General features: G+C 52.7%; 1 protein-coding gene across 20 annotated transcripts in view; it reads right to left on the bottom strand.

Moving 5' to 3' along the window:
- Positions 1–26,953, bottom strand: part of NFASC (neurofascin) — a 176,882-nt gene that overhangs the window by 31,515 nt on the left and 118,414 nt on the right. For 11 of the 20 annotated variants that reach the window (XM_025421123.3, XM_049107006.1, XM_049107013.1 and 8 more), the window contains 16 exons: positions 26,039–26,209; positions 21,716–21,766; positions 15,318–15,429; positions 14,728–14,912; positions 13,076–13,207; positions 10,763–10,906; positions 9,795–9,906; positions 9,328–9,494; positions 8,691–8,838; positions 7,373–7,497; positions 6,427–6,471; positions 5,123–5,224; positions 4,624–4,821; positions 3,769–3,839; positions 2,254–2,476; positions 311–426 (listed from right to left, as the gene is read on the bottom strand). In XM_025421123.3, the coding sequence (XP_025276908.3) occupies positions 311–426; positions 2,254–2,476; positions 3,769–3,839; positions 4,624–4,821; positions 5,123–5,224; positions 6,427–6,471; positions 7,373–7,497; positions 8,691–8,838; positions 9,328–9,494; positions 9,795–9,906; positions 10,763–10,906; positions 13,076–13,207; positions 14,728–14,912; positions 15,318–15,429; positions 21,716–21,766; positions 26,039–26,209 (2,102 nt within the window). The remainder of the gene's footprint in view (positions 1–310; positions 427–2,253; positions 2,477–3,768; positions 3,840–4,623; positions 4,822–5,122; positions 5,225–6,426; positions 6,472–7,372; positions 7,498–8,690; positions 8,839–9,327; positions 9,495–9,794; positions 9,907–10,762; positions 10,907–13,075; positions 13,208–14,727; positions 14,913–15,317; positions 15,430–21,715; positions 21,767–26,038; positions 26,210–26,953) is intronic. The other 9 variants (XM_049106999.1, XM_049107010.1, XM_049107011.1 and 6 more) reach the window with 6 other exon arrangements.

Genomic DNA, 26,953 nt, shown 5'->3' with positions numbered 1-26,953 from the left:
GCTCACACATGTATTATGAGCATGATGAGCGATATGCAGCATCAACCCAAACCCACCACCCTTCATGTGATCTTCTGCTGAGCAGAATCTCAGCATATCTGTTGCAGGACACACCTGGGTATATGTATATATATATAAAATTTTTTCCAGGTGTATTTTTGAACAGCCAACACCATCTTCTTGAATTAACTCTGGATCCAACAACTACCCCTAGGACCCCTTCCAGGTATCTCATGGCCTGCATCTGCTACGCCCTTGCCCTGGTTAGCAAGCTGGGTAGTTAGGAGGGGCTGAGAGCTGGTGTCCTCACTCGGTACTCTCTGAGCTGGCCCTGGACTGTGTCAGGGTAAACGCGGTTCCACTGGAGACTGATGGCTGTGCTGTTCAGGACTCGGATTTTAACGTCAGTGGGTGCAGCCCTGGGATCTGCAATGTTTTGGGATAGAGAACTGGTTATGCGAGCGGGGCTGGCCCCTGGACTCTAGGGTCCTCTCGGACTTATTCTCTGCTGGGGCCTCCACCTCCTCTGGACACTGGGTACTCCATGCAGGCAAGGGCTATGACTGTTCCACAAGATTGCGCTTGGGGGAGTGGGGGAAAGCCAGCGCAAAAGGGCGGCCATCGGGTGGGACGGATCTGCCTACATGTTTGGAGGGCAATTATTTGCTATCCTCCCATGCTGGGTAGCCTCCGTTTGCCCCTGCATCCCATGCACTACCTTTCTCCACCTGCTCTGTGTCCCAGCAGGCTGCCCTTCTTTGGACTGTGTCAGTGGGTCCTGCTATTCACAGGCTACCAGATGGGTTTGCTCAATAGGAAAGGTCAACAGGAGACCCCAGGGCAGGAGGAGAGGGAGGGTCCCCTGGCCCTTTGAGGCTCAGAATGTCATAGCAGGGTCCTGCTGTCGCTACCTCTCTGGGTCGTTTCTGATACCTTGCTAGTTTCCCTCAAACCCTGTCCTCACATTAGAGGTAGCCCCCTTTGAATGACACTCATTTTCCACCAGCACCCTGCAGGAAACATCAGCCACATACTGAAGATGTCCCAACCTCCTTCAGGAGGGGATTCTGATCCTGACTACGTGGAGAGACAGACCCCTTCCCTCTGCTGGAGCTGATTTGTACCTCCTTTTTCTGCACTCTGCCCAACAGAGCACAGGCTGAGGGGGTGGGCAGGTGCCATGGAAGCTGGGGGCAGGTTCACAAAGTCCACTAGACACTGCCCATTCTGTACTCACCAGCCAGTAGTGCCTGCCAGTCCCCTGTCTGGAAGTGCCTGCACCACGAGACAAGGAGCAGGATGGACAGAGTCGGCTGGTACTACCCACTTATTACAGACTGGGTCCAATCCATAATCACCTCCAGAAACGTGATGCCTGGGGCCCACTTCTTCCCACCTGACTGTCATGCTCAACACAGACCCTACTCTTAATCCCTAGCACTGGCCCTTGCAATTCCCCCAATGGGGATGTTCCTCCTCCCTTCCTTCTGGTCACCGTATCCATCTACATGATCTTTCCTTGGATCACCTTGACCAGGAGGGGCTGCTCAGCAGCCTACTCCACTGATGTGCTTGGGAGAGGGAGACCACTGCCATCTTCAAAGCCAGGTGCATACTTCCACATATATGCCCAGAATCATGTACAAAGGCTAGCTTCCCAAAAACTTTACTTTGCATGCCCAATTCCAAAGGTTAAGAGCAACACTGGGATGCCAGCTGGTAGCTGATCTGGATCATTCCAGTCTGGGGCTCTGGAGGCCTTTTCTATTTCTCGAGGTCTCCCCTGGGGAGCCAGGCAAGAATCTGGCCTGTGGCCCTGTTTCCTGTGGAGGAATCTAATTATGGCTCTTTGGGAGGGAGAATCTTGAAGTCTTGGCCCCAGCAAGGCTTGGCAGGAAGGTAGCTTAGAAGGCCCGGCTTCTATTTTCAAGCCTGACATTTGCCATTGTGTAGTACTGGCAAGAGTTTTCCCTCCTAGGGCCTGAGTTTTCACATCCATAAAATGGGAATATTGGAGCAGGTGACGATGTTCAGTAATTCCAACTAGAGTTCAGGTGATGACATTTCTGCTCCTGACATCAGGGGCCTGTTTGTCCCAGGTCACTCTAGGGAATTTCTCTTTCCTGGAAATCGACTGTCCTCCCAAGATGTTCTTGGAAGTCCTGTGACCCACCCTGAGGTCCCTGGTCTGTGAGGCTGGCTTTGTGCAGCCCAGCTGTGTGGGTCCTTGCTGGGGCAGGGGAGGGTACTCACAGTCTTCCCCGGAGTAACCGATGACAGTGTCTGGCTCAGGGCCCTTCCCAAAGTCATTTTCGGCCTGGACTCGGATCTCATAGGGCACGTAGACAGGGGTCTGGCCCACCACGTAGCGGGAGCCCCACACTGTGGCGTTGTTCCACGTCTCTCGAGTTTCTCTCCGCCGCCACTTGACGATGTAGCGCAGGTTGGGGCCAAAGGCAGAGGTGGCGTTCATGGGCTGAGCAGGGAGAGAGGGAGGGCAGGGGTGGAACCCAGGCCCACCCACAGCCTGCACCCTCCTTCTGTGCCAGCCATTCTGCCCCGATCTGCCCAGCATTGGAAGAGCGTGCCACCCTCACACTGAGTCCCCCAACGCCCAGAGTCTTATGAATTCAGCAGCATGTAGCTCTTCTGTGACACGAGCTTCACACTCAAGAACCTAGTCACTCTGACTCCCAGAGCCACCCACATTTGCAAGTCCATAGGGAGCCAAAGCTGCATGTCCAACAGGACTCTCCTGTGATGATGCATCAGTAGGAAGAACAAAACAAGAAAATAATAGAATATTCTCTGAAGTTGGAGAGGGATGAGTTTTGGGTTAGCCAGCCACAGCATGCCCACTACCAATGAACTCAGAATTCCAGAACTGACTTGGGTTCTACCGAATCCATGTGTGACTGTCCTGTCCTTCCCAGCACCTAAGGGGTGTGTGTGACTCTGTTCTTTCTTCCCTAAGGGCCTGGTCCAGGAAGCTGTCCCATGGGAGCCCACCCTACAGAGCTGTAGACCAAGAGCTGGTCCTTGCAAGGTCCTAAAGACGAGCCCCAGTGTCTTGAACCTGGGCTCAGCCCAGCTGCCCAGGCTGCTGTGAGATCAAGCCCTCAGAAGGATGAGGATAGACACGATCCCACATGCTGTCTCTCCCTGCTTCTTACCCATGGTGACAGCACAGAAATGTTAATATTTCAGTGGCTAAATGTGCATTTCTCAGACTTGGAAGTGGTTTGGAAAAAAGTCATTTTGAGACCACATATCCCAATTTTGGTTTGGAAAATATAGTCAGTGAGCCAAGATAGAGATTTTTTTTTTTTTTTTTTTTCCCAATCTTGGCCTGTAGGGAAGCTTTTGCATCATCTTCATTCCTGGACTAAAAGAAAGCCTGCAGGGAAAGCAGCTCGGGTCTGGTCTCCCCTCTACCCCCAGCCATCTCCAGTGGGAGGACCCCAGAACACACCCAAACTAGGTCTAGATGTTTAGGCCAAATCTTTCCTAGAGGCCCCCCTAAACCCCTCCCTCTCCGAGAGAAGACCATTTTAGTTTGCTTGTACTCTCTCTGGTTTTGCCAAACTAGCTACGTTCTTTGGTCACCTCTGCTCCCATCTCCTGTCTTAACTCTTGCTCTTAGACATGCTCTAGTTTAGTCTCTGGAGGTCCAGGAGCCTTGGGGTCTCAGGGGCATAAAGAGCAAGGGCTCCCAGGTACTCAAGGCCAAGACAGCGGGCCCATCAAGGGGGACAGAGGGACCCTTACCGTCCAAGTGATCTCCATGTTGTTCTTTCTGGTCCCTTCTCCCTTTACGTCGGCGGGATTGGACTCAGGGGCTAGAACCCAAGTGGATGCAAAGGTCAAGTCCAATTTGTGCCACCAGGGGCAGGGAGCAAGCTCTCTCCCTCCCAGCCGACCAGCCCCATCTTTCCCCAGCATCTCTCTGCGCCCTCAGTCCCACAGGCAACCAAACTTGCTCTGCTGTTTTCTCAGGTGCATGATATGCTTCCCTAAGACTTCACCCCCAAGAAATTAGACCTCCCCCAAGGAGGGCTAATTTCTTTTGAATTTTAATCCCTCACCAGACAGCATTTATCATAAGGCTTCCCATACTTTGGATGGTCCCGACAGCCAATTCAATATGGATTATCCCCTCCATGGATTATCCACTAAATCAATTTAATATCAGACTGGTTTATCCCTGGCATTTAACATTTTGGGGAAGCAGCTCCACTCTCAATGAGCGGGCATATTTTCAGAAATCTAAACATTACCCAAGCATGATAGGAAAAAGAAATCTGACATAACACCAGATTATATTTTTCTCCTGCCGATCTTTGCCATAGCACTTCCCTTTAAAGCAGATCGTCAAGAATTATTAAGGATATTAATAATAATAATCACAGTTAGCATTCACTGTGCACTTAGCTACACACCAGGCATCAGGGTAGGTACCCAACCCGCATTTTCAGACAAAAGCCTCCCCACAGCCCCGTGATGGAGGCGGTGTTGTCATTATTCCCTGTTTCACAGCTGAGAAAGTCCAACCTTGGAGAAGTTAGGTGACCCACCCACGTTCCATGGGCAGGAACTGGGGGCCATTGGCCCTCAGGTACTCACGCGCCCCGCTGGTCCGGTAGCGCTCCGAGGGGAGGCTGGGATGGCTGCTGCCCACCTCGTTGATGGCGATGACCCGGAACTGGTAGTTGACATATGGGGACAACTGGAGGATGGCAGAGTTGACGCTGCCTGGGAACTTGGAATGGTCATGCCAGACCCCTGGCTGGAACTGGTCCTCTTCAAACTGGACGACGTAGTCTGAGTGGGCAAGGAAGACAGTGCTGGTTGGGAGCTGAGTTGACGGAGTTCTGTGAGGTTCTCCCTCGCGGTTGCCGCTAGTCTTAACGTTCTGCCTTGGGTAGACGAAGACCCAGGGACAATTCCTCCCGAGACACTGAGGGGACCCGAGGCCTCTGTGCGCTGTGTGAACAGCCCAGGGCACGCGCCAAGGGAGGCAGAAGCGGGACCAGAAACCAGGGCAAGGCCCCTGGCTGCTCCCAGAAACCAGGCCGCCATCCATCCCTCTTTCCTGGATTGGAGCACGGGGCCCCTGGCTGACCTGTGATGGGGCTGTTGTTATCATCCCCTGGGATCCAGGTCAGCCTCACACTCCTCTCAGCCAGGTCAGTGAGCTCCAAGTCCCGGGGTCGGTCTGGCCGTCCTGGCAGCAGAGGAAGAAGACACCACACGGGACTCCCGAATTAGAGCCAGCTTGCCCTGCGCTGGCCCCAGCCCTGGACTCTGGCCTGTGATGGGCCCCTGAGGGGCTGAGGTCACCACCAGTGGAAAACAGCCCTGGCCTGCCTGGAAAGGTCAGCACAGGGACTACCCCCTTCCCTCAGGGGGCTGAGGAAGAACAAAGGGGAGACTTAAAATTTCAGCACCCCAAAAGAGCATCAAAGGATGTAGGGTGTAGGGAGAACTGGGACCGACCCACCCCATTTCTTAGGGGTGGGTATTCTTAGGGTGTGAGCATTTGGAAAATGATGCCCTTTTCATGAGACCCGTGCTTGCAACCTTTAGGGAAGCTGGCAAGGAAGTGTGGGATTTGGTCTCATTTTCTGGGGATAATTACCTTCTACTCTGTGTGCCGAGGCTTTGAGGTTACAGGAGCTCAGCGGGTGTTTGGAGAGCTGAACAAGGCAGCTGGGTTAGGAGTGTGGGAGGGACAAAGGCTGAGCACCAGGCCAGGGAGGAAATAGGGACTTAATCCAGAGTTTCAGTGATGGACAGGAGGACAGAAGAGCATCAGCAAGCGTCCAAACAGGACTGGGGGCTCCTCTCTCACTGGATTTCCTTGGTGGGTGTAAGGGCCATCTTGGCCTGGGGGTAAAGCTACCTCACTACTGACTGATGGGGTATGTGTGATGTTTCCCCATCCTGGCTGCTTGAGCCAGTTATTTCTGAACTCTGGCTGGTAACTGGGAGGATTTGGAAGGTGGGTCACATGAGCCCACATTCGTGTATGTGTGCACACGTGTGAATACAGATTGTGAACGGGTGTGCAGCAGCAGAGGCGGGGAGGCTGCAAACGAGATGGGCCTACAGGTATTTGGAGCACGTGGGCTTTCCTGAGAAGTGTGCAGGGAGAGAGACAGCTGGCAGGGAGAGAACAGGTTACCACAAGGAAGGGATGGGTGAGCAGCCAAGGACTTCCGAGGAAGCTGGGAGCAGGGCTGTGGCAGGGCTGGGAGGTAAGGGGCAGGACCTTTGAAAGGAATCAGATTTGGCAGCGAGTGGAGAGTGTGACCCACTTGCCTACATGTGGTACCTCCTGTCCGGTAGCACCTTCCTCCTCGGACTCCACCCTCCCAGCTACCTAGAGAGGGCTTTGGAAGGGGTCCTGTGATTAGTACAAATTACCTTTGGGCAGGGCAGCCAAACGGTTAGTTGGAGTGGCCTGATCAGCTGCAAAGGTAAGACGGGTTATTCAGGTTAGCACATTATCCAGGATTACAGGTGTTCTAGTAGGATGGGAATAGGTGGCTGAGGTTTGAATGGCTGCCCTGGGCTGAGGTGTTCTAGGCACACCCTCACCTTTGCTTCCATGGAGACACCCCTGTGCTTCCTCCATGGCTGACAGTGTGGAGGGGACTGTGTGTTTCCCATCCCAATGCCACTATGTGCCTGGGACCACCATCCTCAGCGACTGCATTGCCGCCACAGAGGGGACAGAGTGAACCAACAGTAATGGCAATAGGATGCCCAGAGAGAGGACAGAGGTGATGAGGGGACACCAGGGGATGTTCTTCCCTGGATGGGAAAGGCTGTCTTCCCCTGGGGTTGGGACGGTTTAGTATTTACAGTCTGACTTGGACACAGGGCAAGAAAAGATGAAATCGGTTTGCTAAGTGCAGAGTGCCCTATAAAATCCCATTAAGGAAACAGGAGCAGGGTGGGAGGGGGAGGGAGGCTAGTAGAGGGTGTTGGCAGGACAGACTCAAAATTCAGTCTTGCTTCAATGATGAATTGTTTTAACTGACGTAGTGGTACGGAGGTAGCTGTAAAGTCGGTATGGATTATCACAAGAAGAATCCCTCATCTACCTTCCCCCTCTCGTTCAGGCACCCATCAGTTGAGGATTTGGGGGAGTTAATGATTCTACTCAGGAGGCAAGGTGTCCAGCACAGCTTGTTCTGAAAGGAGCAGCTTCCTAACTCTTAGATCAAAGGGCAGGAGATCACCACCCCTGACCAGCCGGCTGACCACAGGCAATGTCCTGGGACCTGTGTGGGGCTCACTGCTTCTCTGACCTTGGGAAGGGGTGGGATGGGAGGCGGTCAGAGCATGTACGAGCAGTGGCAGTTACCTAGCACGGTGAGGTAGGCCTTGGCCAGGTCCTGGTCCAGCTCAGTGCTGGCAACACATGTGTAACTGCCCTGGTCCCGCTCAGCCACACCAAAGATGGTCAGGGAGTCGTCTTCCTTCTTCATCCTGCAGGGGCACCAGGGAGTGGTTGGGAGGAGGGCGAGTGGGTAGACAGTGAGCGGTGCAGGGGAGCTCTGGGCACTGCCTGCTTTCTCCCTGGAGTGGGGATGGTGAGTGAGAGGGAAGCATCACAGGCTGGGCAGGGTAGCCACAGCCCCTCGCAGGGGACATGATTTGAGAGGGCCATGGTCTTCACCACTACCTGGAGCACTTAGGTGCTTGATGGAAGGGAAAAGGAAAGTGGGTGAAGCAGAAGTGGCCCTGATCACATTCAGACTCACATTCACTGTCCTCAGATTGCCTATTATCTATTCCTTGCTGCCTTTCTTATGCTGTGCTCTTCCCCCCCAAATCAGGGCACGGTTAGGTCCACCCCCCAAAAGGCAGGCTGGCAGCCCTCCTCCTCCCCTACTTCCAGCTCTCCCTTCAGCCCACGCCAGCCTGTGCACCCAGGCTCAGGCCAGCTGTCCTGCGCTCCTCTGAACTGTCTCCTGAGGAGGGAGGTGGACACCACAGAGCAGGGTGGGCCGGGAAAGCTGGGAGTGCACAAGGCCTGTGCCTGCCTGCAGAGCACACCCTGGGAAAAGCCAGATGATTGTGGAAACAGTCGTTCCCTATGCCCAACCTCAGGGCCCTGCACAACCACCCTCCGAGATGTGGGGGGAACAACAAAGAGCCCCGTGGAGGGCTCTCCATCCCCCTCCATCACTGACTGCACATCAGAGATATCTGCCGGGACTTTTGGACACTCTCAATGCCTCCCCTCCCACCACACCACTTAAATCTGGACATAGGAGGCCAGTGAGGTCTAGTAAAAGCACCCTGAGTGCCTGTGGGCTGAGGCGCCCCACTAACACCCTGGTGGCAGGCGGCTCGGGCCAGCCCTGCCCTCTGCTGGACACCAGGGGCACTGCGAGTAGGGCTGAGGATGGGGGTGCTCCCAGCAGAAGAGGGAGGCAGCGGGAGGCAAAGGGGTGAGGGGAGAGGAGGGAAGAGAGAAAAGAGTGAGAAAGAGGAGAGGGGGAGAACTGGTGGGAGAGGGGGAGGTACTGATGCTGCCACCCCCTCCGTGGCAGTTCCTGGGGGACACGATGCCACAGGTTCTCCGTCCCTGGGTTCCTCCGTGTGTCACCGAGAGCGAGGAGGAAGAAGATGGCCCGGACTCACACCAGGAAGAGAGAAGGAAGGAGCAGAGAAACCTGTTTCCTATGTAGAGAGGCTCATCATCCTTCAGCCAGGAGACCATGAGCTTCAGGGAGGGGTCGTGCTTCACCCGACACTCCAGCTGCACCGTCGTGCCCCTTTTGGCCACCTGGTCTTCAGGCATCCGGTAGATTCTGGTGGGGTCTGTGCAGAAGCCAAGGGAGCTTGTCATCGGCAAGGCCTCTGCCCCCCACCCCGCGTGGCCACGCAGTGAAACACGTGTGGCCTCAAGATTAGAGGGACCGCGGGAGGAGGCAGAAAGAACCTCCAGGTGTATGAATGGTGGTGGTGGGGCTAGTAGGGGCAATTCCAAGGAGGAAACAATCCCCATGTCCTTTCTCTCTGGCTGGGGAATCTACGATGCACTTCCTGGGGGGGTAGCAGGGTGCTGGTAGGGGTCTCCAGCTTCCCTTCCTAGTCCCACGGGGACTGAACTGAGCAGAACTCTGTGTTCCCGGCCCCCAGGCCGGCCAGAAGCCCTGTGAGGACACAGAAGCCCAGCGGGAGGGCCCCACGGGGGATCTGATGTGATGTGTGGTGTGTTTTCAAAGGGAATGGCTCACGGGAACCACTTGGAGGAGATGGCTTCCTTGCCTGCCCCACCCCGCCTCTATCTACCAACCTCTCCTTTACCTTTGACCTCCAGGCGGACCTGGTTCTCAGCTTTGCCCAGGATGTTGGTGGCGACACAGGTGTAGATGCCTTGGTCCTCTTTGCGGATCATCTTGATTTCCAGACTGCCATTCTCGTAGACGTGGTAGTTACCACCATCCAGGTTACTTCCCTGCCCGTTCTTAAACCTCACAACAGAACAGCGGGACACACAGCACACTGAGAGAGCAGTGTGCAGCCCCGAGCCCCCGATGCTCTGCCTCCCACTGCTGGGCCGCCCTGGCAAGTCTCTGGCCCTTTCTAGGCCTCGGTTTTCTTCTCTGCATAGAATGGGGCTGACGTCGATGATTGATCAGCTTTCTCCCAGCTTCCACCCTACAAGGCTCACTGGTCTCACTGAATACCCTACTTTGGGCCAGGAGGGTAACGAGTGCTATAAACCAGAGGAATCCCCACCCCCCGGGGGTGAGGCCTGGTCTGGAACTTACCATCGGAGTGTGGGGATGGGAGACCCGAAGAATGGGCAGTCCAGCCGTGTCCGGTTGTACAGGATCACCCTAATGAGCTGGTTCCGGGGTGACAGCATCCGGGGTGGCACGTCTACAATTTCCAGAGAATGGACCTTGGCTGGGGGGCTGGTGGGGGTTAGCTCCTCCAGTTCCCCTCCCCCAGGGTCTTCCATGTGCTCTGGCAGCACAGCAGCTTTCCAAGCACCCCTGTTCCTCACCCCCCACCACAACCTCCCTCCTTTTTTTTTTAAGATTTATTTATTTTATTTAATTATGATAGAGAGAGAGAGGGGGGTAGAGACACAGGAGAGGGAGAAGAAGGCTCCATGTTGGGACCCCAACGCGGGACTCGATCCCGGGACTCCAGGATCGCGCCCTGGGCCAAAGGCAGGTGCTAAACTGCTGAGCCACCCAGGGATCCCCTGCAACCTCCCAGGGTTGGGGAGGGAGGAGGGAGCTCATCTATCTGTCCTCAACCTACCTTCCACCCAATCCAGCTTTTGCAAAGGGTCTCCCAGATTATCCACCAGGTTCCAAACCCTCACAGTTTGGGTTGGGTGGTGCCGCTACAAACAGGAACCTGCCCCTTCACAACCCCAAGGTATCTCTGAGCTGCCCGTGCCTTCTCCTGGATCTAGAAGTGACACTAGTACTCAGAGGCCACCCTGAGGCCACCGAGAACACAGAGTTGGCGTGGATACGGGGAGGGGGTGAGACAGGCCCCACCCTCTCATCTGGAGATAGGAGCCTCATATGGAATTAACAGTCTGCACACCCAGATCCGAAGTCCTCCATCCTCCCCGGAAAATCCATCTTCAGTCTCCATGCTTCCTCCACCCCACTGCTCTCCTACCCCACCCAGCCTGGCTGACCTCTGGAGAAGAAAGTGGGCCCCACGACAGGAACAAGCCCCAGGGAGGCTCCACCAGGTGGAGGGGTGCACTCACCCAGCACGCTGACGAAGGCGTTGGCCAGTAGGTAGCCATGCTCGTTGGAGGTGTTGCACTGGTACACAGCTCTGCTGCTGATCTGGGTGTCCCGGAAGATGATGGTGTCCCCGGCCACCTCACGGTTTGGGTTGGGTGGTGCCGCTACAGACAGGAAAGATGCTCCTTGTGAGAAATGGGGCAGGGTGGAGGGCACTTGGGGCTCTGGCCAGGGCTCCCTAAGATGACTGGGTGCCCTGGAAGCAGCAGCCCGGGGTGGCTCCCAGAAGACCCAGCCTCCAGCTCCACTGCTCCTTAGCTTTGTGACTTTGGGTCCATCGTCAAACCTACTGGAGTCTGTTTCTCAGTCTGTTCAGTGGGACTGTGAATCCCTGCTGGACCTATGTCACAGCTGGGCAGATGTGGTTGACAGGTGTGGAAACAGAAAGGTGTTTGAATTCCAACCATATGACCTGTCAGCATCATTCAGCTCCTCTAAGTTCCAGCCTCCTGTGTGCAGAATGGAGATGACACATCACCTCAGGTTATGAGGATAACCTGAGATTTTAATGCATGTCTCAAGTCATTGGCAGAGGCCCGGCACGCACGCACTGATTATTGTTGCTGTTAATTATTTTAATCCATTGTGCATATACATAAATGTTTTGAAAAGGACAAAGAAATGTCAACTCGATGGAGTCTACCAACTTCCCATCCTCTGAACAGAGCATTGTGCAAACATTCAGAGTTCAACCAATAAGCCAATGCCTGTTGAAACCGAATGAGTCCTTAAATTTGCCAAAGCTACCCGATTGTCCCAAGAAATATATCCTAAACGGACAGAGGACCTTTCCCCCCGCAACTCTTCAAGTATGGCTGGCTTGGGGTGCGGAGAGCAGATGCTGGGGAGTGGCTGTGGGGTCTCAGTCCCACTCACATGTCTATCTGGGGCTGGGACAAATCAATAAATTCTAGGCCTCATTTCCCTTCTCTGTCAAGTAGGGGAGATTTACTCCCATCCTTCCTCACTCCGACGAGCGTTATTAAAAGAATGATAATAAGCTATACACATAAAGTTTTCTAGAAATGTAAAGAACCCCCACTTCTTTCATCTTTCACTAGAAGGTGACTTTCCTCTCTAAAGTTTCTGGACTAAGCCAGGTGACTTGGCTTGGATCGTCGTGAACTCACCCAAGATCACCCAGACCTATGGCAGCAGTGGGCAAAGAACCAACGTGGGGTCTGGCCCCCGAGGCGCCATGCCACAGATACCATGTCTGAGCCCGGAACTGGGGAGTCAGCAAGAAGGAAGTGAAGATGAAGTCAGCATCCTTATCGCCCGTCCCCAAGTCCCCAGTCAGCAAAAAAGGCACGAAGGAGTCCACCCCAGCAACTTCAATGCCTCCTCCCTCCGGCAATTCTCAGAGACCCAACTTTCTTCTCAGCCACCCCCCCTTGACTGACAGGTGACCTTTCCAGGGCCACCACTTAGTTGCGGGTCCCAGGCTCTGCATTTATTCAATGGTGCCGTGAAGTTTGCTGCCTCAGTCTGCCTTGTTCTCAGAGTGCTGTCAGGACGGGGAGAACAGCAGAGGGCAGGCAATGTCCGGAGCTCTGCTTGTGCCCAGGGGAAGGACACTGGCTGGGAGGGAGCTTTGTGCTCAGTAGAGGGTGCAGTGTGCTGCATTCCTACAGAGACCCGCCAGGACACGTTAGAAAGTAAATGCAACTATACACGACACGATGGGAAAACCTGACCAAGAGCCCTGGCTGGAGGGGGCCCTGGAGGCACCTACTCTAGCCATTGGGTAGGACTCAGTTTCCCCAAATCTGGGCATAGCCCTTAACTGCATCCATTCACCTTTGTTCTCGTGGGGAAGTTCTTCCTCATATCTGACCTGGCTCTCATTTTGCCCTCCACAGAGAGTGAGGCCTGGGTCACTAACGGTAGTGGGTTACTGGGCTCTGCTCTGCCTTCCAAGCCCCATCGCCACTCAGAGGCTGGCTCTCCGCAGATGCAGACCCAGTCTCCAGACCTTCAACTGGGCTGTGCGGTTGTTTAGGGCAGAATGCAAGATTCAAGAAAAACCCAAGGGAGTTTTATGCTCCCTAAATACGGGAACATAACCACAGGTTTCCTGTTCTCTCACACACAGATGAGGCAGTTTCCTTGCCTCTTGATGTCCAAAGATCTGGGATGCTCCAGAAGCAGGAGCCAAGGGGTTATTCTTGAACCTCATTCTGGTACACCTGGGGCTGGCCCACAGGGATGGGGATCTGGAGCCTCTGATAGGAGACACAGCAGAGCCAGGTGGGACCATGACTGTTACTTACATTGCAGTGGTTCCCCATTTACCATCCACTGGACAGTGGGCTTGGGGTTCCCATTGGCTCGACACACCAGTCTCCCGTCCTCACCGGGAGCCAGGATAAGGTTCTTGGGTTCGTCCAGCCAGTAGGGAGCAGCTGGAAGGCAAGCAGAGCACAGGCAGTGGAGTTAGATGGCACGGGGCAGGCAGGAGACACCAGACCGGCTCCCACTAGGAAGGCAGGAGCCCCTGAGTGCCAGCTCCAAGGCCTCACCACCTGCCCAGGGCTCCTCCTCATGGGATGACTCAGCCCTGCCTGCCTGCGGCTGACGTGGCACCACATGCTGCCCGCTCTATTTTGAGTTCACAGAACAATAGTTTTAAACTAGGGCTGCTCGTTAGAATCCTCTGAAGAGCTTTTAACAAACATGGACACTGGGGCCTATCTTAGACCTACTAAATCAGAATTCTCAGGGGAGGCTTGGACAGAGGACGCTTTTAGAACCCCATGGGTATCCACGATGTGCACTCAAGGGCTCCAGCCACGCAGGTGGTAAAGTGCACCCGGGGTCGGCCTGTGTGGATTCTGCTGCTATTGCTGTGAGATCAGACCATTTAGAAAAGGCCTCATATGCATTCTTAGGCTCTGGGCTTTGGGTAGAGTAGAGCTGGCTATCCCTTCCAATTGTGAATATGTGGATATGTGGATTTTTTCCCTGAGAAGTTCCTTTGGATCAGATTCTCAAACATCTTGACACCCCCAAAACGGTTAAGAACCCCTGGTTTGGCAGCCCCAGTGGCTCAGCGGTTTAGCGCCACCTTCAGCCCAGGGCCTGATCCTGGAGACCCGGGATCGGGTCCCACATCGGGCTCCCTGCATGGAGCCTGCTTCTCCCTCTGCCTGTGTCTCTGCCTCTCTCTCTGTCTGTCTCTCTCTCATGAATAAATAAATAAAATCGTAAAAAAAAAAAAAAAAACAAAAAAACCCTGGTTTGAGTGTAGTACTGAAACCAAAGTCATAAAATTAACTGAGCGTGTGTTTCAAAAGTTCTTGCACTGTTGGTATTAGACCTCATCTGTCCCAATCATCCTGTCAGCCCCAGGCTGAGGAGTGACTGGTGCACCCCACCACCTGTGGCTGGGACACGTAAAGGCACGTGCTCTACTGCCTGCAACAGCTCAGATGGGCCATCTATGCTTTGGAAGGGAGTGAGGTGATTTTTTAAAAAATAATTTGTGCCATGATAACCTCCCATTTTAAAGAAAGAACCATGCACAAGTACACAGCACAGGGCTAAGACGACACACCGTGAACTGGAATGCAAAATGAAAGAAAGGCATGGTGTGAAATACGAATGGCCCATTGGGGTAAATTCACCTGCGGAGGGAGCCCCAGGCACAGCAAAAAATTGGGGGATGGTCAGGATGGATCTCCTGCCCCTCATACCCAGTGAGCATGCGCGTGCGCACATACACACACACACACACACACACACACACACACACGGGGGGGGGGGACGCTATCCCTGGCAGATCACTATTGCCACTAACCAGTGTGTTATTGGGTCTCCCGTACTCACCCTGACCCCCCCCCCCCACATCCCCCTGCAGAGTGAAAGGTGGTTGTGGTGTGTAGGGTTGGCAAAATCATCATAATGAGAAATACACACAACGTACCCTTTACTCTCACCGAGATCGTGTGCCGGATGCTGCCCATCTTGTTGGAGGCCAGGCAGAAATACTCCCCAGAGTCTTCCTCGGAGACGTTGGTGATACGCAGAGCCTTGTTAAAGTTCTCAAACTTGGCCTTGTCAGATGGGAGGTCCCCACCTTTCTTGTACCATGCGATGTCTGGCGTGGGGCTGGGAGGGGGGCCAAGTGGGAAATGGGGACATATCACCAGCTGCGACCCTGCTTTCTTCTACAGAGCCGGAGGCACCCAGGCATCCTTGAAGTGTACTTGGGGCCCAGAAGGATGCATGCCCTCTGACAGCAGATCTTTCCTGTACAGAGGGGATGCTAGGCCACACAGCACTGAGGGACTAATATAAAGTCACCCGGGGTTCTAGCACATGCCAGACACCTACCCACCTCCTTTCCTTGTTACCCATAAAAGAGACAGCCAGAACGGGAGGGAAATGATGATGTTTTGCAGAGGCCTTGCTCGGGCCTGTTTCTGACTCTGCCCCCCAAACTGTGGCAAGGAGCGAATTCCTACTCCCCTCCTCCTGGAGAGTGACTAGAGTGGGGGTGTGGGCTGTACATACACCCCAGAGGCGATGCACTCCAGCAGAAGATCCGTGCCACGCAGCACCATCTGACTGCTCGCTGTGCCCTGGGGATACATGAAGCTGGGTGTCCTTTCTGCAACTCCTCGTGCTGAAATAGGACAGAAGATGCTCTCATGAGCCTCCTGCCCAGGGCTGACCCAGCTAGGCCAAAGCGGTCAGGCTAGAAAGAAGTGTCATCACGCCCCTTACCCTTAGAGGCACCAAGCCCCAGACCCTCCCAGCTGAACCTCCCCCCAAAGGGCCGGGGCAACATTAAGAGAGGTGTGTTAGGAAGCGCGGGGCTCCCTGGCCCCACTGGCACATGTGTGTGAGCAGCTCTAAATTTTTTTTTTTTTTTTTTGAGCAGCTCTAAATTCTGAAAGGATCTAATAGGAGTCCAGCTTCCTCCCCGGTTCAGTAAACCCTTCCTTCCTGGGAAAGGAGGAGGAGGTTGCCTGAGCAGCAAGTGGTTTACCCCCTGAGCATCCTGTGTTGGGACCCTAGAGACCAATGTGGTGGCCCCCCTGGAAGGCCGTCTCAGCAGCAGTGGATGAACGAGAAGGCACATACTGGGGCCACAGGACAGATAACCTGCTCTTTGGGACCCTGGAGGCAAGGAGCTGGGATGAAGCCACCGAGACCCAGATGAACAGTCAGAGATGCAAGCAGCATTATTAATGGTTTAGCAGAGACATGGAGAGAATGAATGAGCAGAGATGACAGGAAATCACTCTGGGGCCAAGACCATTCTGCTTCCTCACTAATGACTCTAGAATGGGGCTGGGAGGAGAGTGTTAATTGGATGTGAGAGACTGGGGGAGGGGGAAGGGAGGGGGAGCGGGAAGTGGCAGCCAAGATGGAGGAGGTGATCTACAATTCAACTAGGCTGGAGCAGCCACGTCAGCAATCAGTGACAAGCATGCAGGGTTTGATGGCCAGGTGGCTCACAGAGATCCACATGGCCAGGATGGCTGTTTGGCCGTGGACGGGGTCATGCAAGTCTGGGCACACCCCCAGTACGGTGGACCCCACCTTACCTGCGCCTCACCTCTCCCGGGGAGCTTTTTGCACAGTTCTATGGAAATGGGTAAGACGGAAGGGAGAAGAGCGAGGGTTTTTCCAACCAGGAACCCCAAAGCAAAGGGAAGCCAGAGGAGGCACCCCTGCCCCAAGGCATAGGGTCATAAACAAGAAGAGTTAAAGGTAGAAGCTGAGCCTACCCATGGGTGCAGTGGGTCTTAGACTTGGTTGGAGAAGTGAGAGGAGGAAGGCAGGCAGAGCTGCCAGGAGCTGGGAGTGGTCAGAGATGCCTGGAGTGGGAACAAAGGCATCTTCTTGGCTGGGGGCTGTTTAACGGGTCCTGGCAGTGAGGACAGAGTGGCAGGGGAACTCTTGTCTCTGTGACACCAGTGACTCCTAAAGGAGCTTGTTGGACAGGCTGGTGCCTGGCTGGATCAGCAAAGCTCCTGTCTTAGAGGCACTCAGCGTCTCTCCATTAGGTATTGGGGAGTTCGTGTCACAGAGTTGGTGTCTACTTTATGCTTTTGTGAGGGGAAGAAATGACGAGACGTATACACAGTGAGGTGGCTGGCACAATATGTGGCACATAGCAAGCGTTCAGTAAGTGTTTGTGGGATGAATGAATTCAAGGGAAGACGGGAACAAAAAAGAAGGCAACAGTTTACCCCATGTGTTATTTCTCTTCCTGTAAGATGTCCTCATGTGTCCCACCAGCACACACATATACAACAGCGGCTACTGAACAGGTTAATCCATTATGTGGTTAATCGGTTACCATCTAGGACTCTTGAAGCAGCCAGCTCTCAGTACCAAGGAAGCTTGACACCAAAGCAGCAGCTTCGTCCCACCCATTATCATGGAATCACCAAAACAGTCAAGATAACACAAGGTCAAGGGAACTATGAGAAGGATATTTCAGGGCAGGAGACTCTGGTGTCAGGTTGGTGACTCTTTCGAGGGCTGGGAGCCCTGGGACCATGTGAAAGAGGACCCAGCCCAGTTGGCATACTCCTTCCACACAGGAACAGAATCTGCAGAAACCAATCTGCCACCCTGTGGACATTTAATTCACACCATAGCATGCAGCACCATAAGCACACTTGACCAGCAAAGCATGAAGTACGGGAAGGAGGAGAAGCGAGCTGAGTCTCGCTGCGAGTGCCTTGACGTGCTGTAGCTGTGACCATAAAAAGGTTACAGCAGCACTTCATTTGTAGGATGTGGGCTAGCAACCATAGAATTATCCCAAAGGAAGAGAAGCTACTGGGAAACAAGCCAAAGTTCAAAAATATAGGGAAGAACATCCTAAAAGTCAGAAATAATAATCAGGGCTACCACTTGGTGAGCATTCATAATGGGCTGGGCCCATGCTAACAGCTCTCTCTAGACATCATAGTCATGCTCAATCTTTACAACAAACCTGGTATGTGTGGGGGGTACTACCTCCATTTTCAGCAGAGAGAACTGAGGCTCAAAGAAATCCATAGACTTGGCAAGGTCATCAGCCTGCTATGTCGCTATGTTTTGGATTGTGGGCCATTTGGCACCAAAGTGTGTGCTCTGATAGCTATACTATATCGCCTCGTTAAAGATGAATACCCCATCTGTCCCTCCTGACAGCCAGCTCTGGGAGTATCAAACCAAAGAAAACCAAAATTCAAGGGCAAAAGAGGCAATAGAGAAAGACTTAGCAGTCTTAGTGAGCTGCTCTGGTGAGCCTCTTCCACTCAGCTAAGATTCTATCCCTCCTTGATGGCTATCAAATAAACTCAGGCCCATGCTAGAGAAAGAAGCTGGGCTGGGAATTAAGAGATTCCCAAGGCATCCAAGAATCCATTTCCATGGATTCTTAAGGCCATGGAAAGCTTGAAGAGGAGTCAGGGTGACATGTGGTATCATTAAGGGATGAGAAGCTGGACCCAAATGGGGAGGTTGTGAAGAAATGTGGTCAGCTGCAGCACGAGGTATTTATATAAAAAATTTATGAAGGATAATCCAGCTGGCGGCTTTGGGGGCCACTGCTCCCAAGGGAAGGTGGCTAATTTCTTTCCCAGGAGGTGACCCAGAAAGAATCTCCAAGACAAAGGTGATTACTCTCTAGGGCTCTATATGGTGGAGGATGACAGTCTCCTAGGGTGTGATCTTACATACCCTCCTAAGAGGTGGGGACTCAGCCTGTCCAGCCTGATGATGCTTCTCTCATTCTCCCCGATCTCCAGGGCTAGGGCTAGACCTAATAGCTGATCAAACTCCAAACCCAGATGCCAAAGCATCGGTGTATTCAGGAAGAGCTTCCAACCATGGGCCCCTCTGATCTCAAACCCAAGGACAATCTGTCCTTTCTGGCTCTCCTAAGCTGTGGCTCAAGAGTGGGATCATGGATTTCTAGGGAATCTGATTAGTAGGGAGACATCGAGAGATGACACTGCCTCAACCACCCCAGCTTTAAAAGTGATGAGAAAACGTCTTGCTTGACTCCTGCAAGAGGAAAGGTCAAGGTTGCTGAAAACCCGAGTTGCTCCCATCTGTTAAGTACTCCGGGTTAGCAGAAGAGAGTCCAACGTATCAGGTATATCTGAGAACCTCTGCCAAAAACGGCTTTTAGGGGCAGGTGAATCCCCCATTTGCTGCTTTCAAGTCTCATAATTAAGAACTCATGGGGCTGGATCTGTGGCATCTCATCCACCTCTCTGGCTCCAGGAATGGCTGAGCAAACAATCCCAGAAGACGAGAAAAACTCTCTGTCTAGCAACATTTGATACCTTCCACTGTCAGGAAGTCTCTTCCATAAGTCTGACCCAAATCCCTTATCCAATAGTTGGAACTTTTTTTTCTGATCCAGTTCTCAGCAGAGCTGATGATCTGAATAGCTTTCATTTTTCTGGCCTGCCCTAAAATTTCTCCCTCCACAGTACTTCCTTCCTATAATTGTGCTTGCTAAACAAGCAAGCTTCTCTTCAAGTTCTCTGTGTCCATCTTAACTTCACTCAACACTAAAGTATTCCCTTCAATGCCAATAGTACCAATAATGTGTTAACACATACTAATCAGATGCGCGTTATCCTGGTTAATCTTCATGACAATACTTTGGGGTGGGTCATCTACCTATTTTACAGATGAGGAGATTAAAGTTTTCACACACTAAATGACTTGCCCAAGGCCACTCAGTGGCACCTCCTGTAGCCTGCATTTAATTCCAGGCTGTCTACCTCAGAATGCCCACTCTTCTCGTCCTTGTCTCCTTGCTGGGTGAATTCTACGTGGTAAGCTACAATCTCAGACCAGCTTCCCCCTGCCACTCGGCAGGTCAGGGGACATCTGGCATATGTTTAAAGGATGCCAAACCACTGTAGAAATCACTAGAATAAAATGTAGTTATGGGGTGGCCCTACCGCTATGAGACATGCCGTATTTCAAGGCCAAGCAGACAGATCACTGGGCGTTTTTCACTGTGTTACGCCTCTATGTCCAGCCCTTCACTTAGGAAGGACCTTCTCTTCCTTCCTTTCCACTTTCTCTTTCTTTCTAGAAGCATTCACCTTGGTGTGCTTTGTTCAGCATATGTCTCACTTTGACTTTATATCCTTTCCAGCTGGCTTCATGCTTAGGTCAGCTTCATTCATCCTACCCTGGATTGAGAACGGGTCGATCTCCACGTGAGTTCTTGCAAAGTTTGCTTGGTTTCACAGCCCTGGATGTTTCTTAGAACTCCCACTCCTTCACTTATAGTCACATCTATAACTGGTCACAAAGTTTAAGTGGCTGGAATCACTCAGACTTATCCCATTGATAAAACAATTCTACATGCATGTTCCCCTGAATGGTTTATCTGATACAAAGTGAGGTGCTTGGATCAGATGGTCTCTAAGGGACCTTCTGGCTCTGACATGCTCTAGCTTCAAGAATACTTCCATAATAGATTACCTGAAATCCAATTTAGAGAGAGGCACATTCCACACCAATATTCTGGCCGCTCTTGACACAATGGTGGTTGGGCCCCATTATTTTGAAAACAAACAATGTCCCAAATCCAACAAAGGTCCCCTGCTTCCTTGGGCAGTAAATCTCTCTGGCAGAGTCTCAGTGTGGCTCTAGCCGCCTGATGTCAAGTTAGAGCCTTTGCCTCTTTCCGGGGCTCTCACTCTCACTCTCTTCCCATCCCCCGCTCCAGACTACGATCATTGTTTATATTAGCACATCTCAGTGCAGACACTTCCTATCTATTTGAGTCCACAATGACACCCCTGGGGACCTGCAGCCTCAGCTTCTGAGGCATAAGTGATGATGGGGGCCAGCTGCCTCACCAAAGCCAGCAAATGACGTTCCCTCTGGCTGCTCAAGGAAAACAAGACATTCTCGAGCAATGGGGGGTTGGGGGGGGCGGGGGAGTGTGTGGGGGGCGGGGGTGGCTCAGGTGTGGAAATAGCTAATTACTCTACTACTCAGCCTGAGCAACCAGTTGTGTGATGAGTTAGAAATATGCCTCATGGGGGATCCCTGGGTGGCACAGCGGTTTAGTGCCTGCCTTTGGCCCAGGGCGCGATCCTGGAGACCCGGGATCGAATCCCACGTCGGGCTCCCGGTGCATGGAGCCTGCTTCTCCCTCTGCCTATGTCTCTGCCTCTCTCTCTCTCTCTCTCTCTGTGACTATCATAAATAAATAAAGAAATATGCCTCATGGAAACTGTTCCACAACTTGCAAGTGTGTGGACTGGTGGGCACTGGATTTGCACACACTGCCAGAGCAGAGAAGCAACTCAGGCCACAGAGGCCAGGCATGGCTCATCTTCATTTATACTTACCTCAAAAGAGAACTCAGGGCTGGACTCTTATTCATATTTTCCAAAGGGATTTTAAAGAGACATGGGGCTTGTGAAGGGGTGCCCCCCGGTAACTAAGGCAAGATTACAAGGCAGGCAGTTCACATCCAGACACTTAAGAGTTAACTAAATATATCACAAAGCTTCCTTCGTGTACTCTAAACCTCCTCCTTCCTTTTCCCCCCTCACTGTGCAGACTCATCTATCCTCAGATACTCTCCATCCATCCACCACTGGGTCCTATGATTCCTGTGTTTCTACTGAACTCGCCAAGAATCTCTTTTGAAGTCTTGCCCTGGTCTGACCAACCTGTCCAGATCTCAGTGACTAGAGGCTTGCACGTGCTGGGAAACCACTACGTGAGCTACCTCAAACTCCCAAACTGGCCACTGTCCTCCGGGAGAGCAGTGTCTGGAAGGGGCCACCTCAGCACCCTGGTCTGGGCAACGGTCAGTCCTGACACCCCGAGTGAGTTAATGACACGGTATCAGTCAGGTTAGGAGAACTGGGGTTAGGACAGGCAAGGTTACTCCCAAGGTTACCACGGCGACTCACCACTGTACATGTCAGGGTGGTTTCTTAAGGACGAGTCATTATAGGGGTTGTCTGCAATAAACAAAAGAGGGTGAGCAAACAGGAGGCCACAGAGCGCTTGTGGAGGCATAAACAGGGGGCAAACAACAGAAATGCAAAGCCACGAAAACAACTGGTGTTTTTGCAAAGGAAAGACACGGCATATTTGGAAAGGAAATGTGCTTGGTGAAGAATAAGCAACATAAAACAACCCAAAAAAGGGAAGAAAAGGTTAAATCCTGCAAAAGAAGGCAATAATAAAAGAAATTTCTTTTTAATGAAAGAAATTAGGCTTGACCTTTAATGGCTTGATCCTACTGTGTTTCAAACAAATGAGATAAGGATTAGTGGCATCCCGTAGTAGTCTTTTGAACAACTTCCCATCAAAATCCTCAGTTCCCAGGACTCTGGATCAGGCCAGCTCCTGGGGTAGCTAAAGAGAAAGGAATGTGAGTGATCCCTGAGGAAAAGAGCAAAGCCCTCCTTGGGCAGGAACTAAGATGCAAAGGTGGGAGGCCAGGGAGAGAAGACAGTCCAAGAAATACAGTTCATAATTTGAGAGAGAAGGACAGAGGGACTCTTGGCCGTGCCCAGCGATCATGTGCTAACCAGCAGCAAGCAGCCCTCCCCCACCTGACCAATGGGCACCATCCTGGTCTCTGAGATGCCTCCAGTGGCAGAAAGGCCTTCTTCTGAGGAGGCCAGAATTTCTCGGGAGGCAGAGAGAACCAGGCTGCGGTTCAGATTTTTGGAAGAGAAAGGGAGCCTGGGCAGGACAGAGCGTATAATGGGCTAGAAGTCCAACACTTGGATGGGAAAGGCCCTCTGAGTAAGCTGGAGATTCAGAGCTCCTAGACTGGCTTGGGTTCTTCAGGAGCAGACTGGTGGCTTTGATTCCAGTGTTAGGTAATTAAGACCCCTGGGCATTTAATCCTTGGTGAAAGACAGTTTGGAATAAGGCACTTAAGCCTGCCAAGGCTAGGCTTTTCATTCTACCGCCATCCCTGTCTGGCTACTGGGTTCAAGTTTTGACGGTCCCCAAGGGGGTGAGGGGCGGGTACAGCCGACTGGAAGCCAAGCAGACAGCCCAGGGAAGCCAGACTTGGTCCAAACGCTCGAGGGAGGAGACGCGCTGTGCCGGAATATTTGCATATTTGAAGACAGATCAACTGTTAGAATTGATTGCAGAGGCTGTGCGCACTCTTTGCTGGGACCCGTAGTGTCTGGGTTCCCAAAAGTGCTTAACGCCCAGTAGGGAGATCTGCATTATCCAGAACTACCCCCTTAAGATGCGGTCTGTGGAAAGACGGAGCCTGTTTGAGAAGTCAGCCTGGGTTCATCTGGAGCAATGGGTGGGAACCAACCTGCAGTGGAATAAAGAGGCAGGGTGGCAGAGGGGAGGGGGGAATGAGGATGCACTCGAGGAGGGGACATTCCTCTCTCTTGGGGGAGAACAAGGGCACACAGCTAAATGGGCCCTTTGGCTTCATACTCCGGAGCTCGCGTGCCACCAGGTGAAATAGAACTGCTCTCTTTGCAGAGAAGTGATCCAAGCTTAGAAGTGATCTCACAGCTTGTGGATCCTCCAGCACATCTGAGAAATTCAGGGAGACTTTCTGACTCCTAAGAGTGTCACTTAGACGGCAGACATTAGGAGGAAGCAGGGTTAGTGCTCCTGTGCCTGGCTCAGGAGAGAATCCTTCTCCCTCACCATGGTCACCTCTTATTGTGGCAGAAGGCACCCAAAGGGGCCTGTTCTGGTGTGGACAAAGTGGGACAAGTACATCTCTGTTGGCCTGACTCCACTGTTGTCTTTGCATCCCAGAACAAATTTTAAAAATGGTTTCAGATCGCCCAGTGTTTTGTATTAGATACCTTCCCCCCCGCCCCCCCCCCCCCGCCCTTCCTTAAATGTAGGTAATGCAAAATCAGCCATGATGAGATTGGTTTCTTCCCCCAAGGAGCAAACTGTGATGGAAACCCGCGGTGAGGAGAGACTTTGAAGCTGTCCCAGCATGGCTGTTTTGCCTCCCATCCCCAGACCTGGTTCTGAAGGTACAAGAAAGAGCCTGTGTCCTTTCCAGGCAGGAAAGCAGAGAGAGCACAACTGTGCTATTTTAAGCAACTGTGCCCAATTCTGGGCTGGCTCAGATGCCCAGAACTTGCTCCTGGCCAAAGCTGCCCCTGGGAGAACTCCAGGAAGCAGACAGGGCTCTGTTCCCATCACCTGGGAGGGGCTGGGGGGAGGTTCTTGGCATTTGGAGGAGTTTTCAGTGGAGTAAGGGGACCCAGAAATAAAGAAGAAACAAACAGCCCTTACCTCCTCTGGTAGAGAAAAAGGTGTTTCTGGAAAGTCCAACTTCTAAATGTTGTTGATAATCTCTACTGCCTAGTTCCACAGAGGAAGGCTCTTTGCCACCTCCACCTCCCTGGCTCTAGCCTGTGTGACCTGGAGGGCCTTCGTCCAGGACTGTGGAAGGTCACCTGACTCAGTCCCCAAACAGGTGCCTGACTTGAAGCATCACACTAGGTAGGCAGAGAGGAATCCAGGTGACGACACTAAGGCTGTCTGGGGGATCAGCTCGGTGAGCATCTTGCTTGATGCTCCTGCCTCCCTCACTGCCCAACACTGCCAGCCCCGTCCAGGCCCCGCAGGCCACTCCGAGGTCCTAGGCAGACCACACTGTCCTCCCCAGCTCAGCCAGCTGGCAGGTTCCTGATGTGCACTAGACACTTCAGACAACCAACTTTCTCCTCCAGGGGTTCCTTCTGGGCCTGGGTCTGGAATAAGAAGGCCAGCAAGGGGGTGGCAGAGACCAAAGCTGGGTCCACTGCCAGGAGCACATGGGGCTTACCCTGGGGTTTCTGGCTATCCCGCTGGTTAGCAAACTGCGGGCTGCCTGACCCCAACTCCGGACAGTGTGTGGGGGAGCTGCAGAGCTGCTGAGAGTGCTGGAGGCAAGTAGATAGGGTTCAAGGAGAGAGAAAATGAAAGGTGGAAAGAAGAAAGGAAGAAGGATGGAGGGAAATAGGAAGGAAGTGAGAAAGCAAAGGGAAGACAATGAAAAGAAGAGAAAAACTGTCACAGGGAGAAGAAATGAGAAGGAAATTGCTTCTTGTGGGTCTGCCTCGATGCTGGGTGGAAACAGAGTGGGGGCTGGGGTTCTCGGCACCACCAGCTTCCATCACTGGCAGGGGCTGCTGAGGAAAGAAGACCAGGCCACCAGCTGTCCTGAGGGAAAAGCCAGCTCCCTGTGCCTCTCCCCCATTCCCCCAGAGAGGCACGTGGGCTTGGGGAAGCCAGGGTTCAGGCTTTCTTCTCTAACTTGGGGTAGCTGCCAGTGTGGCCTTTGCATGGCCTCTCCCTTTGCGTGGCCTCTCCCACCACCACGGTCCCCTGTGTGGAATACAGCATTCACAGCTGAGTCAGACAGACTAAGGTCTTTGGGGCAGGGGAAGCGCTCTCTAGAAGGCCTCTTACAAATCCACGGTGCAAACTAACACAGCCACTCTGAATTCAGTGTCCTAGGCTGGCTAAGGATTTGCAGCCAGAGCTTCAAGCCAGCAGATCCCCAGCTGCGGGTCTGTGAACTGACAACTCAGTTCTCTCTTCTGCAGAGGGCCTGGTACCCATGCTATGTGGGGTCAGGAAATGCTGACTCCCTTTGGGACCAGCCAAACAGAATCAGGAAATAAAAAATGAAAACACATACAACTAGAACATAAATCTGCAGCTTGAAAATGTTGTTATTCCAAGGGGTCCGGCATCTACATATCACAGAATCAAACACAGTTCACATTGTGGGCGGGAGGGGTCCCTGCTGATTTGGACATTCTGTACTGTGGCATTTTGCTAGAAGTACAAACAACCAAATGGTGACTAGATAGAAAAGAAATCCTCCAGCTGTGTGCACGGAAGAGACGCCGGAAGACCACACTGAACGCTGCGCTTCTCCCGTGCTGGTGTGTGTCCGGAGCACCTGGTGAGCTACCGGAGGACACGGAGGCAGGATGGTGGAGGCAGGCTCGACAGGCCTGGGACAGCGGCCACGTGGGCCGGGTGGTTCAGCCTGACCCTGGAGCCTGAGAAGCACTAAGCAAGAGGAGGACCAATTCGAACTCAAGCCTTCAATATCAAGAGAGGTTGATTAAGAGCTGCTGAAGTAGCTCGGGGACAATAAGCTGGAAGGATTTCTGGGTCAGCCTTAGGGACAAGGCTTCTCTCAGCCCCAGGTTCCTGGGGCTCCTTGGGCTCAGCGGGCTTCTGCCCCTGGCTCCCAGGCCCGGGCAGGGACCCGCACTTACTGGTGAGGACCTTGAGGGTGAACGCGTTCTTCTGCTGGATGGTGTGGGTGAAGTGGAAGCGCGCGTTGCAGCTGTAGTCTGTCTGCATATCCTGAAGCATCACGTTGGAGAAATACAGGTCACCGTTGTGGCCCTGAGAGACACGCTTGTCCTGAGTGATGGGCTCCATGGCTGTAAGGAAGCAGAGGTTTGGAGAGGGGTGAGCAGTCATGGTAACAGAAGTGATCATCGTGATAGGTCAGGTGATGGAGCACCTACAGAGCCCCGGGGTGGGGTGGGGGCAGGAGTTCATTATTTGGTCTCCTCCTCTCAACTCTAAGGTAGGGCTTATTTCCATTTGACAAATAAGAAAGCAGTGAATTTAAAGTGTCCTGGGTTGCAAAAACAGTGTGGGAAGAGGAGGATTTAGATTTAGACCTGTCTACCCACCATGCCCGTACTTTTCTGGCTCCTGTTCATGTCACGAAAGCTCTGACCGGCCCTGAATGAGAGGGAGGGATCACAGCCCTTCAGATCTTTGACTCCTGATTTGGGATCATAGCTTTCCAAATCAGGAGTCAAATTCACTTGTTTTTCTTTTCTATTTTTTTTTTTTGGAAGATTTTATTTTTTTATTCATGAGAGATACAGAGAGAGGCAGAGACAGGCAGGAGAAGCAGGCTCCCTGTGGGGACCTTGATGTGGGACTCTATCCTGGGACCCCAGGATCACAACCTGAGTCAAAGGCAGATGCTCAACCACTGAGCCACTGAGGCGTCCCATGGATTACACTCGTTTTCCTTAAGCTCTCACTCCCACCAGGAAAGAGAAAAGCACTACCAATTATAATTGTAAGATACATACTAATCACTAATGCACACCATCAGTTTTAGGATGCTTTCTAATTTTAGGCATGTTAAAATATGAAAATGATGC

Source organism: Canis lupus, chromosome 38 (genome assembly GCF_003254725.2).
Source record: "Canis lupus dingo isolate Sandy chromosome 38, ASM325472v2, whole genome shotgun sequence".
Lineage (NCBI taxonomy): Eukaryota > Metazoa > Chordata > Mammalia > Carnivora > Canidae > Canis > Canis lupus.
The sequence above is the reverse complement of the archived record's forward strand: the minus strand, read 5'-3'. Positions and strand labels throughout refer to the sequence as shown.